Source organism: the organism of the source record quoted next, unplaced genomic scaffold, assembly GCF_019419815.1.
Source record: "Pyrus x bretschneideri cultivar Hongxiangsu unplaced genomic scaffold, Pyrus_bretschneideri_v1 Contig12, whole genome shotgun sequence".
Classification (NCBI taxonomy): Eukaryota; Viridiplantae; Streptophyta; class Magnoliopsida; order Rosales; family Rosaceae; genus Pyrus; species Pyrus x bretschneideri.
Window position 1 is genome coordinate 963,474 of NW_025999413.1, and position 17,253 is coordinate 980,726.

The 17,253-nt window shown below is 36.5% G+C and overlaps 3 protein-coding genes across 3 annotated transcripts; all 3 read right to left on the reverse strand.

Annotated features, from left to right (window-relative positions):
- Window positions 1-2,227: 2,227 nt before the first annotated feature.
- On the reverse strand, window positions 2,228-3,494 carry LOC103932942 (mavicyanin-like). The gene is made up of 2 exons (XM_009342594.2): window positions 3,207-3,494; window positions 2,228-2,709 (listed from the first exon to the last, which is right to left on the reverse strand). The coding sequence occupies exons 1-2, from the start codon at window positions 3,397-3,399 to the stop codon at window positions 2,378-2,380; spliced, it is 525 nt and encodes a 174-aa protein (XP_009340869.2). The 5' UTR covers window positions 3,400-3,494; the 3' UTR covers window positions 2,228-2,377.
- Window positions 3,495-4,057: 563 nt separating this feature from the next.
- On the reverse strand, window positions 4,058-8,508 carry LOC103932923 (uncharacterized membrane protein At3g27390). The gene is made up of 11 exons (XM_009342575.3): window positions 8,187-8,508; window positions 7,921-8,104; window positions 7,063-7,171; window positions 6,718-6,913; window positions 6,485-6,621; window positions 5,967-6,255; window positions 5,543-5,649; window positions 5,317-5,455; window positions 4,942-5,137; window positions 4,590-4,833; window positions 4,058-4,503 (listed from the first exon to the last, which is right to left on the reverse strand). Exons 2-11 carry the CDS (start codon window positions 8,012-8,014, stop codon window positions 4,245-4,247), a joined length of 1,770 nt encoding a protein of 589 aa, XP_009340850.2. The 5' UTR covers window positions 8,015-8,104; window positions 8,187-8,508; the 3' UTR covers window positions 4,058-4,244.
- A 2,387-nt stretch (window positions 8,509-10,895) lies between these two features.
- LOC103932922 (protein LOW PHOTOSYNTHETIC EFFICIENCY 1, chloroplastic-like) lies at window positions 10,896-13,571 on the reverse strand. Its single transcript, XM_009342574.3, has one exon. The coding sequence runs from the start codon at window positions 13,270-13,272 to the stop codon at window positions 11,101-11,103; it is 2,172 nt and encodes a 723-aa protein (XP_009340849.2). The 5' UTR covers window positions 13,273-13,571; the 3' UTR covers window positions 10,896-11,100.
- Window positions 13,572-17,253: the final 3,682 nt, after the last annotated feature.

Here is a 17,253-nt window from a genome sequence, read left to right on the forward strand (position 1 = left end):
ATTTTTTTTGGTACTATTCACTAAACCTTTATTTGTCATTTTTCATTAAAACTAAAGTGTTTTTTTACTTTTCGTTTGTTTTCCTAAATTCTATGATCCAAGTACTAAACCAGCTCATACCTACGAATCAGACATAACAAACCTTCCCCTTCCCCACCTCTTGATTTGTCACTGGTAACCCTAACCCACTTTTGGTCAAACCTTTCTCTCACACGATCTCCAATCTGAATGTCGTACCCAAGAACTTCTCCATTAACTGTCTCGTAGCAAGTGTGAGGCCAACTTTTAGAAGGCAATTAGATACAAAATGGACTATCTTTTTTCTGTCCGATTTCATTGAAACGCAAGGATGACTTGAATTTAAAAAATTTAGTAATTCAAAGTGAACCAAAAAATGAAACTGGCCCTGAATCTCATGGAAGTATTTTGTAATTAGCTCTTTCTCTTTTATGAAGACACCCAAACTGAAAATTAAGGAGGGAGGTGGATGGAAATGTCAGTTTATGGGTTTGGGAGGCGGCTAAAAGGTTAAACATAGTGTGAGAAATATTAATTCTATAGCATATAACAGTCGGTCATGTGATGTAAGAAATAAAATGACGAATTCCCAAGCATAGTCAAAAATCTCCCAACGTTGTTAGGGAAGATTATGTTAATAGAAGGGGCATATTATTTGACTTTATTGTTAAGAATTTGCTACAAATGATGGGTGTGACATGTAGGGTACAAAAACAGAACAACTACATGCTAACTACTAACTACTCACGTCACAATTTGTGCCATCCATTTCCTTTGGTTTAGGCTTTAGCTACGCTCTCCTTCTTCCTCCCTTATCACGTACAACTCACGCCACCTCTCTATTTTTCCCCTGTCATTCTTCTTCTCCATTCCTTCTCTCCCAAGTCTCCAGTCTCGTCTTCCTCGAATCTCCGCACCTCCTGCGAATGGCCTCGGTAAGTTTGTATTCCACGTAACATGTGCATCTGCATTTCATTTCGAGTTTATATGTTTTAGCCTCGATGATGTCCGTCCTTCTCAATTTCCACATACGATGTGCTGAGAAAGACAAACACATGGATGTATACAATTGGTAAAACCAAATAATGTATTGTGGGTTTTGTGGAGCAGGAGATGGGACGGCCCTTGCCCAAATTTGGAGAGTGGGATGTGAACAACCCGGCATCAGCCGAAGGGTTTACTGTGATATTCACCAAAGCTAGAGATCAGAAGATGAACAATGGGGCTGCCAATGGGACTCCATCCTCAACCAAACCAATAAACGATCAATATCCCCAAGAGGTAATTAACTGAACATGTATTCACTCTCAATATCTACGCATTCTAGTTTACGTGAGGCGGTAAATTGCCCTAACTAACTTGCCTAACTCACGTTTGCCCTAAAATTAGTTGCATTAATCGTATTTCGTATTCGTTCCTCTCTTGGGAATTTTGTATCAATGATTGCTTCTTAATTGAATGCAGAAGAAATGGTTTTGCTGTTTGTGAAGATCTCCAAGCTTTGGTGTTTCTGAGAATCTGAGATGTTGTTGTTCGAGCATTTGTAATTGAATTATCTCTAGCTTTTGATGATTAATCCTTGTTTAGAGATTAAAACCTTAATTTTCCATGTTCCCCATACTTTTGTGTAGATTAATACATATTTAAATTGTAGGAAGAAAGGTGGCAAAAATACCACATAGGATATCTCTCTAGCAATTGTAGTACTTCTGGAAAAATTCCAATGAAAAGTCTTTCTTTTTTATACTTTAATTTCCTCTATTTGATTATAACCAGTATTTAATATATTTACGAAATTGCGCATACTTTCGTTGAAATATTCGAAAAACCAAAGACGATATGTAAACAAGGGGTGAAATGCAAACTTCATTCTATAACAGTGAGGAAAATCAATGAATATCGCCGCTATTTGCCAATTTACTACAGAAATTTTGCCGAAATCCATTACAGATTTCAAATTTTTGAATACTTTCTAAGAATTTTTTTCTTTAATTTCGACTAAATCTGAATAAGTTGATATGCTCATCCGCCCGATTACAATTTTCCATAATTTCCTTCGAATAGCAACCGATATTGATATATCCATAAATACTTTCATGAATTTGCATACCAATATTTTAATTATGACAACCAAATTAAGGCATCCAATTTTTTTTGTAAATTAGACAAAAGCTAGTGATCAATGTATACAGATGATATACCTACGAAATTAACGAAAATTACCATAGTTTTAACATTAAACAAAGACTCCAGCACTTAATAAGCCTAAATATTAATCAACATCCAAGACTCTAGAAATTAACAACCCTAACCAGTAATAACCATGCTAATTAACATTCCACAAACTTAATTAATCAAACTAGAACATAACAGAAGCAACAACATACGACATAACAAACTGAACAAGGACAAGTTTGGAGACTCCGACTGGGGAAACCGCAGCACCGGAAGATTTTATGGCGTCGCCACCAGACGGAGAGTCCTCATCCTCCGCCACCATCACCTTAACTATCATGCGCTGTCCCCTCTCGCAGTGTCCAGCGGCTCCACTGATAAAGTAGAAGGAGCCCGAGTGGTCGAACGTGTAAACGGTGTTTCCAGTGTTCGAGAAGAAGTTGGGGCGAGTCGAGTTGCACTTTTTGTACTCCGCCTCTGTCACCTCCATCACCGAGTCCTTCTTGTAGTGAAAGCCTACAAAACCAAAACATCGTAAGAAGAACAAAACAATCATTACAAGGCGATATTCTAAGGTACTCTAATATACTCGAAGGAGATTCATGTTTTGTTTTGTAATAAACCTACAAAACAACATAATAACAAAACAAAAGCGATCTAATTCTAAGTTACTCTAATATATTAGGACTGAGATTTGACTTGTGTTTCATTGTGTACCTAAAATCTACAAACTAAACAACGTAACAAAGCGATATTCTGAGCAACTAAAAAATGCGGGAGGGAGATTCAACTTGTGTTTTATTAATTGTGTACAACATATAGATAGCATAACATATATATTATACTTATATATGACCCTATTTCTACCATTTTTAGCGTGCAATTTTAAATACTTGAACCATTGAACGGTAAATTCTTCCAAAAGAACGTTACAACAAAACAAAAACGATATTCTTAACTAGTATGATGTACTTGTGGTGGGATTCAAGTTTGGGTGCATGCTGTGTACTTACGGAGTGTGTCGCCGACTTGGAACCGGTTTTCAGAGGCCCAATCGTTGTAGATTTTGGTGTCGTTGGCGGGAGGAACAACCCAGTCTTTGTTTCCACCGACTTGGAACTCGAAGGCGGAGACTAAATGACTATAGCAGAAGAAAAACATCACCAGAGAAAACAGAAAGATCATGTTGCAGTTGAAGTTATCCATTTGGGAAATGCTTTTACAGAAAGCACTTTTGCTATTCGGGAGATGAATTGCTTGTGAGTGCAAAAACTGACTGCAATTTGTGAGATGGTTTGAGGTGGGAGGGGGTTAATATAGAAGTGAGGGGGAGGGGAGGTTTAGAGTTAGTTACTTCACTAACACAGGTAGTGGGAGGTTTACGTGGGATGAGAAGCTGGGAACTCGGTTTGACTCGGTCAAATTTTTAATGGAAATTGAATTTTTTTTTTTTTATTATGAGGTAATTGGATCACCGGTCCTTGGGTTTTAGCTTAAATGGAGATTTGGTATCTGAATTAAAATTTTGATTTTGAGTATTGGTCTTTGAACTTGTTTTACTGTGGAGCAATGGTAGTCCGAGATTTAGATGAATGTTCTAACGGAGTTTGCCAAAATGATTATCGCTCTAAGGGGCGGCCCTAAGCCAATAAGGCTCCCCTCTTTGTTAGGGTTCCATCAAAAGTGCTTTTGATTATGTTTGGCAATAAATTTTAGGCCGTTTATTGGTCATGAAAGTATTCCTAATTGCTTTTTCATATGGTATTTAGATTTTTAATAAATTTTTTTGATGTGTTTCTAATTATAGTACTTTTTAACGAAATCATTTTTGCATTGTTGTTTAATGAACTCTGAGAACTTCGAGTGCTGCGTTAAAACGCTTATAATTTCTTACATCACAAAATATGGTACATTGAAAAATACATGTGTATTTGTATACGGTACACTCGAAAATACATTCTTGGGTGTATCCGAACAATGAACAAGAAGGTAAATCCTTGAAGAATGAACATGGATATCTCTAAAACCAAAACTACTTGCAACACAATTCACTATGTGATTGTCAGGTCTCTTACGATCCCTGACTCTGGATCTGTCCCATGGTTGCTTGTTTTCGTAAAACTAAAGGATTTCTGGCTGAAGAGCTGGGCGAAGGCACTCTTTGATCTCGGAACTGTTTTAGGTCCATTGCTCGGTTTGTTGCCACCGTTACTATGCTGTGCAAGATCATCGGAGATGGTGTTGACAAGATTCTCAAATCGACGCCTGAAAGTTGGATACCTCGAGATAGATTTAGTGATACCTTGGAGTCTGCACGACAGGATAAGCTGGACAAATCATAAAAGCAAACGGGGAAAAATCAGACTCTGTAATACAAGAAAAAATTGCATCAGTACCTTCGAGCCAATGCATCAAGTTCAGCCTGTTTACGCTCTGATTCAGGTGGTGAGCCAATATTCGATTGTTTCAACCTCAAAGGATCCCCAGTCAGCAGAACTAATTTGCAAAGGTAGGCCTCTTCTGCTTCAGAAAGGTTTTCTGCTCTTATCTGGTCCTTGATGATCAACAGCGGATTGAAAAACCAATCAAAAAAAGTTTCTTTCGGTCTGTTTGTGGTAGTTATCTCAGTAGCATTGTCACCTGCATCAATCATGTATAAAGTTTAATAATAAGTTGGTAAGAATATCAAAGAAAGTGTTTATTTGGTCTGTTAAGTTAATTGGCGAGGGAAAAAAGAATTTGACTTACTTAACAATATTCCTGATGAATTGGCTTTTGCGGATCGCAGGAGTGTCTGAAGAAGGCAATATGCTGGTAAGCCAATGCTAATGACTCTGCTACCTTGACTGGACTTGGAGTCTTCAAGGTCTTGAAGCGTAATAGTTCCGTCAGCAACCATTTTTTCCCCGTGATGTTTACACTCCTTGAATAAACTATCAATTAGCTGCATAGGCCATGAAAGTTGTTCAATGAGCACCGAAACCACGAACAAAATAGGAAGTTCTTTCAGAAGTCAAAACTGTGTACTTTAGTCAACACATCATCAAACGCATCCAGCTAAGATGCAAATTTTGTTCCAGTACAAAGTAGCCCTTAATGTTAAACATAATACATAAGCAGTACCTCAAGGGGCTTCAATTCAATGATAGGAGTAGTGAATGAAGGTAAGCGGGAGGGAGCACCCCGAAAGGAGCCAGGCCTTGAGAAAGAGGGTGCGCGAGAGTTGGTCTGGGGCAATTCAGCCTTCTTTCGGTACTTTGGTCTGTCAGTACAAGAAATCTATTAGATAATGTCAAAGTACAAGACACCCCCATATCAAAACTTTAAAGTACAGAGTGCTGACTAGAACCTTGGAAAGCAGGATCCTTCTGGCATGTCAAGGATGTCATTGCTGTATTCATCATATATGGCCAAGGATGCAACAATATAGCAAAGCCCCGACCAAAATGAGGATTCCTGTAACACAAAGGTCATAAAATATCTTAATACTTGCAATCTACATGACATGGACATAAGAAAAATCTCCGCTTTTGAATTGGTATCAAGATCCTGTTATCAGATATGCATAGTTATTGCATTTCCAAGTGGGGAAATGTTATATATTTTCTCCAGTTTCAAACGTGTTTGACTCAAGCTATACGTATGAATAACATACTCATTCAATCTAAACACATTTCATATCCTAACAACACAAAAAAAATATCTGAACATACAGAGATATACACAAGTTACATCAACGAAGTATGTCAGAGATAAAATGAGCAATGAATAACCTGATAAACAATCACTCCAGCGAAAGCACCAAGAAAGATACCAGCCACCATTGACGCCAACACTCCCCCAACAACAGCCAATGGCCAGACTAGGATAGCAAGACCCGCAAATGGAACACATATTGTTTCCAAGAAAGGGCCTTCTCGACCTATAAGGTCATGAAACAAACGGTGCCACCCCTTGAAGAGCATGTATGGGCATTTGCATATGGCAATAAATGAGATCACTGGCATATCAACCAAGAAACCAAGGACTGCTAATATTACAGCCCCAGGAAGATACAGCACCCTGCAAGAAAGTTGAAAAACTTCCTGGTCAGACGAAAAGAATGATCATGATGGATAGGTCTAACAAAAAGATAAACCGCTGGACCACAATAGCAAAAACCGATGAAACTAAAGTAATAAGGACACTTATCATGTATTATTCCTTCATCATTAACTTGTCTGATTGATATTCTAATAGAAACACAAATAAGCAAGCAGTAGATTTTGAGAGGCAGAGCAAAACAACATACCTAATCTCATAATATTTTGCGCCCGGGGGACCTTCTTGTTGCAGGTCATCCATAAGTGAGAAGTAAGTGTAGTAAAAAAAATCCCTGGTATCCCTCACAATAGTGAAGCACCTTTTGACAGTGCTCCAAGTTCCATCCTGAAACATGTTGTGAAAGATAAATCTCTGTTATGGAGGCAACAGGAGAAGAATGATCGGCAAGGAACAAGAACAACATAAAAATTGAAGACATACATAAAAGCAGTGGTACAGTTTATCGGTCTTCCCTTCTCCAACAGCTTCAAAAGTTCCCATTATCGGTGAAAAAAAGCCAAATGCTGCTCCACCCAAAATACTACCAACAATCCCAACCACTGGCCACAAGATCAAGACGATAGGTAGTACACATAAGCAGTTAACAATCTTCAGAACTGGCCCTAATCTCTTAGACCTGAAAAAATATATATAGATATATAAAAAGAAGAATCATGAGGAAGGTATTCTTATGGTTTTGCTGCTTTAAACACAACATGAGAATGAGATTTGAGAGAGATAACTAATGAAACATAGAAATTTGAAGATAGAGGCCAAGGGACACACCTCAAAACGCAATAATAGGTCCACACAAAGTGTATTGGCCAAAGACCCAGTATGATACAGGTGTTTCCGACTGTCATGATAAGGCATATCAACGGGCAGAAAACGATACCTGAAACAATACTTGGATATTAGGTTTAACAAGCGTTACTGATATCATACTCTTTCAAGCAATGTCTCTTCATTAATCAATCAACTCCTAATATCAACATTAACAAACCATTTCAAGATTGAACGCCAATTCTAATTTCCCAAAGCAACATTCTAAAAGGGGTGTATTCAATTGGGAATTTAAGAAATTTTAGTGGATTTATAAATCCACGGATTTTTATAGAGTTTAAATGATTTGTAGAGATTTCATGTAAAATTTTGATTCAATTCCCTCGAAATCTCTTGGGAAGAGGTGAGATTTGTGGATGCTTAAAATACACTACGGAATCTCTCCAATTCCCTCTAATTCCTCAATTTTTTCAAATTCTTTAAAATCAAATTATAATTGAATACACCTAGAATGTTATAAACTTTTTTAAAATCCTAATTGAATACACCTGGATTTCTAAGGATTTTAATAAACTATCTTAAAATCCTGATTGAATACACATTGAATTTCAGAGAATGACTCAATACTATCCACAATGCCGATACTTTTTATTACATGGAATGGATTCAAAACAGCCAAACAGCTGCCAAGCCCGGAACGAGCAGAAGACATAGATTCAACAAAAGGGAAACGAAAATCAAGAACCCAAGTTGTAAAATTCATGAAAAAAACAACATAAAAGTTTCAAAAGGTTATCAGTTCCCCATTAAAACTCGGAATTTAATCAAGAAAACAACCACATAAATCAGTTTTTGAGTTACCTTTAATGTTGCCAAGAATCAGAAGCCCTATGAAGTAAGGAAGAAAGCGGATGAAGTTCCACAAAGAAGCCCAAACCCCCCTTGGAGGTTCCATCTTCCTTCTTACTCCTCAGTCCTCACCAAAGCAGATCTTCAAAAACAAAAATCAATAGAAACCCATCTCATATTCCACTCCAATTCCGACCTGCAGGCAGTAAAAATCCAATCTTACTGACAGAAACAGTAAAACAAAGCAATAAACTACAAAACCCAGTTCAGAAACTTACCCAAAATCTGTGATTCACTCTTCTTCTGGCTTCAAGTTTTGATTTTTTAACCTTCGAGTTGAAAAATATGAACATTAAATAGTAAAAAATCACATGGGGTTTGTGATTTGTGAAACGATATGAAGGCGGTTGAAGAAACGTTTCGAAGTGGTAGGAAAATTGTGAATGGTGGCGGGTACCATCCAGGAACCAGGAGGAGGAGCTCAAGGAGGATGATGCTTAAGCCGTATTTTACTTTTCAGATTTCTGTTCACTTGAAAGCAAAGCAACCAAAAAAAAAAAAAGAAAAAAGAAAAATACAATAAACAATTTGCACAAAGAATGAACACCACACAATGACTCGGACAACGCAGTTGCGCAGTACCATAAGTAGTTTTATTTTCTTTCTTTCCTCTTATTTGATACAATGTTACAAACGACATTGAAAAAAAAAAAAAAAAAAGTAGAGAGTTAAATTCGAGACCCAGGGTAGAGAGTGAATATTTTTAACTGGACTACAAGTTTCGTGCCACTATTAATAGCAAGTAATGTTGTATGGCTGATATCGATATCATCTTAATAAGTTGCTCATAATGTTGTATTATATTCGTTCGTAACACAAATATGCCGTTTTGTGTTGACAGTAAAAAGTCTAAGCAGCGATTTTTGCAAACCCATTTTTAAGTAATGCACACCATTCTAATACTTTAGAAAAACTAACAACAACTACAAAATCAAACGTTGTCTTATTAAGTGAGATTGACGATATGAAATTTAGAATGACACTGCACTCAGAGTAAAAAAAAAGTGCATCATTTCCCTAGTATAGATTTGCTATACTAATAATCTATTTTAATTTTTTTAAGTAATAACGTTATTTGAGAACATTTTCCGGCTTAAATAGTTTGAGATTTTCAAACCAAAACAATAATTTTATAGATTTGATCTATTTGTTTGGACAACATCCAATCTACAGGCTCCACACACTTACTCAAAAGCATGTGATTTGATGTCCACCATAAGAATTTTGCTTGCAAATTTCAATGAACATTAATATTCTTTTCTAAATTGTCAAAAATTTCATCAATACTTCTTCTTAAAACGGATAAGAACGTACTCACACTTTATAGTGGCCATGTGTCCCTTCTATTTTAATTCTCTGAACTCTTCAATTACGTACGTTCAATCAAAAATTGAATAGTCAGAAATTGATTTGATGTTCATCTTCTTTCATGGTTACTTTCTCTTGTTCATCCTCTTTTCTCTTCTCCATCCCTCTCTCCAGCTTCAGAATTGAAGGATGCAGAAAATTTGGAAGGAAGTATCCGGAGAGAATCCCAATCCCTCCAATTGAACCTAAGTTTTGGCATCCAATGAAATAACAAGTATTGTTGGTTAAACATAACAAGACGTAATCTCAGTTGCTTTTGTGTGCCAACAAAGGTGACTTTTGTATCTCTTTTTTCTTTTGGGCCGTTGGTCGTTGCCAATGCAGGAATTTAGACCGGGGCCAAATGATTGGACTTTATCTGGAGATTGCCTAAAATGCTCAAGCGTCCAATTCTTGCTACTCCTTTACAACGGTGGTAACTTGCAAGCATCTTGATCCTGAGAAATAAAAACTTGCATAATCAAGAAATTCTTATGTCCGGCAGCTAGATTGTGTCACTCATGTAATCACACATACAAAGATACGAGTTTTGTATTGGGATTCTATACGTCACTATGATGTGATCTACCAGCACCGAACCAAAGAATTTCTTCACTTGGTGGCATTTGTTAACCATCCATTAAAAAGAAAGAAGTATTCACTAACTTTAAGTCCCTTGAATCCATTACCCGTTTTTTTTTTTTTTCTTTTATACGAATGATAATTACAATAAATTATCTAAATTAGATGAAAGTAGACTCAAACTTGAGTAAAAAAAAGCACACTGCTCTGCTAAGTTAGCTTAGTTCTTTTTTCTTATAAAGGATAAGGATAAAGTCCCTTCAGTTACAATAGCAAATTAACGCAAGTTACCAACAAGAAAAATAAATAAAATAATCCATCGCAAAAAATTATTTGTCTTTTGAATTGTAAAAGAATAATTATCACATGATTAATTGCAAGACGTCATGTTTACCAATAAAAAAATTGTTATCAGTCAAAATCACCCTCTTCTTTAAGGAAGCAAAATATTTTGATAAGGTAGAGCGAGATTCTCTTTGGATCTCACTATCTCGAGCACAATGACCAAAGAATTTATACCACTTATATTGAACTTTACGGTTTTTATTAGTTCATTTCGCTGGTCCATTCCACACAAATCAAAACCCAGATCTCTCTATTGAACAATCCTGATTTTCTGATCCTCGGGCTCTGGAACAACGAGTTCCGGAGAAAATCTCAGCTCGTTTAGATAATCCAGCATTGTACACAAAATATTCTCTTTTTTTATTATTCTTGTTACTTTAAATACAATAGAATCCAGATATTATTCTTCTACGTAACTTCCACCATATATTGCTGTAAAGGTTTCCACCATATATTCCTTCTGGCACTTCAAAATGATGATTAATTAGCATCTAATCTATATTACTATATTCAAATCTCTAATTTGCAGCACGGAAAATGCTAAGGAGACCACGTTCACATGTATTACGTTGTATAAACCCTTAAATAGAATAATAAATGTAGTCTCCGTAGCATTATAGCGTTTGACACAAGGAAGAAGTTTATCCACGTGGTAAGCAGAAATCGGACTGAATTTATACGAGATGAATGTATTTGTTACAATGTAATCATGGGAAGTATACAGAGACGAATGAACAAAAATCAACGGAAAGTTCATACTTCGTAGTAACGAATACCTGGTTGTTTTGTGTCTTTACAGCGTATTTTATTCGTTATCAGATGTTTTTGCATCTCTTGAGTTGTGAAACTTCTGAAGTTTTAAGAAACTTGTCTGGAAGTGTTCCTACCTTGCCCGTTCACCTTTCTCTCCGGTGGCCGTTCCCCTAAAAGTCTTACATCAATGTTAGCTCTGGATTCCAGTGAGGACTGAACCACTGTGTCATAAGCTTTTGAAGAGAGGGCAAGGCGTTGAGTTCGAGCTCTCAAATATAGCTCATATGCAAGCCTTGGCTTCCCTTCCTTTGCGAGAGCCTCAATCATCATTTCGTATGTGACATGGTTTGGAGGGATGTTCTGAGCTTTCATGCGGTCAAACCAATCGTATGCAGCACTGCTAAAACCGTTTCTTGCAAACCCACTGATAATGGCATTGTATGTGACAACAGTTGGCTCAATGCCTGCTGAAACCATGTCATCAATGATGGTTTCTACCATGTTAGGTTTTCCATGGCCACTGAAAATCGAAGCCATAGTTGTGTAGGCATACAAGTTTGGCTTCAGACCAACCTTAAGCATATGTTCCCACACCTGACGGGCCTCATCATAGCGCTTACCCTTCTCGAGGGCACTAAGCAATGCCCCGTAAGAAAGGATTGTGGGTTTCTGGCCTTGCTCCACCATTCTCTTAAAAATTTTGACAGCCGCAGAGGTTTCAGCAGCCTTGGAACAGGCAACAAGAACCGCATTCCATTCCTTACTTCTTGGTTTAAGCCCTTTCTCTTCCATCTTGTTGAGCAACCTGACACCCCATTTCCAAATCGCTCTCTTTCTAGCTGCACTTAGAAGGACATTAAAGTGAGATACTATCAATTCATACGACATGTTATTTGGCTGCGGCCCCTTGTCCAACATATCCTCATAAATCTCCAAAGCTGCCCACCATTTCTTAGCCTTCCCCATCAACCAAATCGTATGGTTACACACGGCTAAACTTATGTCAGAATGCTTTTCTCTTATCCTACTATACAAATCTTTTGCTACAATATAATGTTCTTCGCGGGTGCAAGCCCACAAAAGGCGCTCGTGCTCTGCCCTCCCAAGTGGAACCCCAGCAATATCCATCTCTGTTAGCAGTATGAGCACATTGGTGGTTAAGTTATCATCCCTCACAAGCCACCTTCGCATCACTTGGTAGCAAACGCGTTTTGTAAAGTTCTCAAGCTTCACAAACTCCTCTTCCCAGTCTACATCAGCATCTATACCTATATGACCTTTACGATAATTTTCTCTAAACTCAACAAAGAACTTTAAAGCTCCATTCCCATCTTGCATTCGTTGATAAGCCAACAATGCTGTGGAGTACGATACTGAAGACGGAATCAGGCCCTTCTCTTGAATCTCCTCAAGGACATGAAGGGCCTCCATACTTTGTCCCCGTTCAATGTAAATAGCCATTTTAGTGTTGTAAGTTACAACATTCGGTACCACCCCTTCCCTAGTCATATCGCTCAATACTCTGTCAATTACTCCAAATTGTCCAGATTGCTTCACTGCACCCAAAAGACTGTTATATATGAATAAGTTTGGGGTAATGAAACCATTAGTTTCTTCCTTCTTTCTCTTAAGCCACTCGACAGTAGCAAAAGCGGAATCCATCAATCTGTCTCTTCCGAAACCCCTGATAATGGATGAGAATACTTGGAGGGGCAAATCACCCGTGTCCTTCAGAACCTCTTCAACATCATCAGCTGTTTTCGCAAACTGTAAGCTTAGCGCCAGCGCACGCACGTCAATCTTTTCATTTCTCTGTTCCCAATTCTCTCCTTGACCTCCTATACCTATTTCATCATCATCATTACCATCACAGCCCTTCCTTCCATCCACATTTCGATGATCAACAACACCCTCACCCTCGCATTCACCCGACAACCTATTTTCCGATGTCTCTTCCTCCACAAGAACCTCATTCCCAATTGCTTGCTCCTCCAATGCCCATGCTACCACAAACGAACCGCCAAACGAACCCTTCTTCGGCTCACAAAACCGAGCAAGTTTAAGTCTAGAGTGCCCAGAGAAGCACCCACATCCGAAACCAAATTTTCGGCTTCCATTGAAACCCTCACTCCCAAGTAAAACATCACCATTTCCAACATTACAAACAGGAAAACCAACAACTCCAATCTTTTTCCTCCTACTTCTAGTTCTAAATTTACAAGAAGAACCAGGTCCAAATCCTACCTGGGGTACTTCCCAAGTGATTAAAGCTTGCATTTTTCCAGATACTTACAAGAAACTATAACAACCCAGACTTGAAATGCCTCTGAAATTATATAATTTCCAGCAAAGTTTGCATTTTTACAGATTTCCCAGCTACTGCAAGAGATGGGGACATACCTGAACTCCAGATTGAAAAGCAGAAGCCAGATAAATATGGATAATTCTGCAGCTTTTGGTGGAAGTGCTTAATCAAAAGCAAGTGAAATTCTGAAGTGGGTTTGATTTCGTTTCGCAGTGGTGCTGTGGTTTTCTCACAACCATTCAATTGAAATGCGATCGGTGGTGAGCTAGAAAAATCAGTCAAAAAACAACTGGAAAATGTAGGGAAAATCTGTTAATTTTATTGGGCCTAAATGTTTTTCAGCAAGTGACCCAATAACTTTCTATTTAATATTGGGCCTAGGCCTATTTCTATTTGTACTTGCGCACCATTGAAGAGTTTTTTTTTTTCTTTTTCACACAAGATAAAAATCTCGTTTGAAAGTGCTTTAAAATGATTTAAAACATGCAAGTGGTTGTTTACCACAATAATGGAGATGAGTGTTACCTTTGCATCACGACGTGAGTTTGAATCATGTCGACTCTCTAAACTAACATCTAATTTAATAAATCTATAGTTTGACAAAAAATAAATGAATAAATAAATGATTGAAAACGTAATTAGAGAAAACTTCTTTTGATTCCAAAAGCACTTGAAGTGCATTCTACTTTATGTGCTTCTGTAAGGAAGCACTTTAAGTACTTTTTTAGGATTTACTTGCAATTTTACTTAAAATTGGTTTTAAAAACATTTTCATCAAAAACACTGTTAATCATTTTAAAACACTTTCAAACGAGCTTAAAATATTTACAGAAAGAGAGAATTTTTGAAATGTCATATGAACTTGCACACAATTTTCAATTTGTCATATAAACTAAAATTTTAATCAATTTGTCATATCAACTTTTTGAAATCATTAATTTGTCATTTCACCCTAACTCCATTATGTTTTACATTCAATATAAGTCATGTGCCTTGCACATGACCTGTTTTCAGGGTTATTTGAGTCATTTCAGCATCTTTTCACAAGTTTTTTTTTTTTTTTTGGGTACTTTTCCTTAGTACAAACATTTAAATTTTGTAGAGAATATTCAAGGGGATATGTGTGAACAAAATCTCTGAGAACAAGTATAGTGTAGCAGCAGTCCCTTCTATGGCTTTAGAAACTTAGAAGTTTTTCATCGAATACAACATAATAAAAGGGAAGTGAAGTGATAAAATGACCCAAATAACCCTAAACACAAGTCATGTGTGGGACACATGTCGCACATGACTTATATTGGATGGAAAACTTAATGGAGTTGGAGTTAGAGTAAGATGACAAATTACTGATTTTGAAAAGTTGATATGACAATTTACCTAAAATTTTAGTGTATATGACAAATTGAAAATTATGTACAACTTCATATGACATTTCAAAAAATTTCCCTAACAAAAATGCTTTCAATGTCCGGCAATCTTTCCATAACAAGTTATAATTTAATATCAAAACCATTGGTGAAGTGAAAATAAAGCGTCATTTCATAATGTAATTTAAACCTGAGACTTTATAAAACTACGTAAAAATGTTGATGCATTGGTCATTTCATAAACATGACATGAATTTGAGACCTAAACCCATGTACCATTTTTCTTATAATTTGATTTTGTGACTTCTTTCCTTTTAAATTCTTTTAAATTATATTCCTCCAAAATTTTCTTTTAATACTTTTACCAAGAAAAATAAGACTAGTTGAGGTTATTATTCATATGAAGCAAAATAAAATATAAATATGGTCCTAATAAAACAATGACACCTTTTTTTTACTGTTAAAATATGTAATTAATAATGCAAGAACAAGAAGGGTCAGTGTGATAATTTCTGAAAAAATAAATAATATAAAATAGCAAGCAACCCATGCACGCATGGAAGAGACTTTTCAATATTCTGATAACATAATTTGGTATACCAATTGTTATAATACAAATGATTAGATATTTGAAGAAGAAAAAATGCCGAGCCTTTGTATAATGAAAAAAATACCTAACGGTGGTCTCGACATACTTAAAAAGTTTTCCATGCATGGAAGCTGGGAATAAAGAAAAACTATAATTTAATGAGCATAAAATCTGTTAGCTAGCTATGTGATATCTTCTCACATTGGCATGCCAAACAAGAAGCAAATCCTGATGGGGTGCGTGAAAGAATCAATCTTGTGCTCAATGTTGCGCTGCATGCATGATTTTTCACATCACTTTTTGTAGTCTTGCATGAGCATGCATCTAGATTGCTCGATCGATCTTCACAGCTCCCTATTATATAATTAAGGGTATATAATCTTTCAAAATCTCTATTAATTATTTCAATACGTACTTGTAAGGAATATATGATTTTTTTTGTCAAATCGCTTTGATAAACATATAATAGTATCATTTAAGTTAACATTAATGTAAATTGCAGACTTCAGCGTAACAAAGATGGTCGAAAAACAACGTGCACTTCTTTTTTCACATAAATTTTAATCTTTATTTATACTAAATTACAATATCACTCGAACAAAAAAACATAATCTTGATCATACCAAATTTGTAATTACAAATAAGAAATGAAAGAAGAATACATCAAATTTTACCAATGTAAAAGTTTTAATGAGTGTGATGACTGACACATAGCGGTACTAACTAATTAATATACGTGTTTAAATAACACTTATGTTATAACATGAGTAAGTGATTTGAGTAAAATAACATTAGATGACAGTTTGACGATCCGATAACTGAGGTCCATTTAAAAATGCAAAGATACAAGTCATGACTAAATGATCACTTGAAACGGTGCCTTGTAGGCCATCCTAGGATGCTACACATGCATATAGGAGAGAAGATGCTCCAGTTAAACTCTAAGGGTGCGTTTGTTGCATTGGATTATTTTTTACTGAACTAACTTTAAGGACTAAACTGGACTGGCTTAAACTAGACTAAACTTGACTAACTTAGTGAAACGTTTGGTACAATGTCAGATTAAGAAACATGATAACTACAATACTCAAATATTATATTATTTAATCTACATTTATTAATAGTTTATTATTAATTTATCATTTTTTTTTTGTTTCTAGAATCATCTCTCTATCTAATAGCCAATATCTTTTTATTTATTTTTCTAAAATCATCTTAATCCATTCCTCTTTTCCTCCGCCAATCTCTCCCTCTCCTCTCCCTCTTTTTATCATGTTTCACCATTTTTCTAGAATTCTTTTCCTCTTCGTATACCTCGCCCTATTTTCCTCCGCCCACTCTCTCCCTCCCCTCTCCCACTTTTCCTCGTCCATTATCCCCCTCTTTTCCTTATGTAGAGATTCGCACAGAGGATTTATCGGAGCTCTCCACCCAATACCTTCATTGATTTTCTAGGAAAATCTTAAAATTTTCTAGTGATTTTGCCTTTTTATTTTGAATTTGTGTGGGGGATTCGTCTGCAGGTGCTTAATTCTGGGGGTTTTGCATTTTTTGTTTTGTTTTGAATTTTAGGTGTTGATTTTGAGATTTAGGTAGTGGGTTTGAGATCTGGGCATGGGTAAGGGAGTCGGAGTTGCAACGACAAAGGCGTGCAAACGATGTTGGAGATGGGATTAGGAATCCCATGCTTTTTTGTTGTTGGGGGGGGGGGGGTGGGGGGTTCTCACTAGGACAACCTAGCGAAGCACTTAGTCTCATTTAAGTTTAGTCCAGCTTGCATCAAACATGGGATTAGTAGTTTATCAAAGCAATCCAATCCAGTGAACTTTAATGAGGGCAAACAAACACGTCCTAAATTCACAGTATAAGATATAAATTACTTATGCGTCGTTTGGCGGCTCTCTAAAGTCCAAAACCTATGAGTTAATGTAATATATTTCTCCTAGGATCAACATGTTGTGGGGTGTCAAACCTTATGCATGCAAATTTGTTTCTCT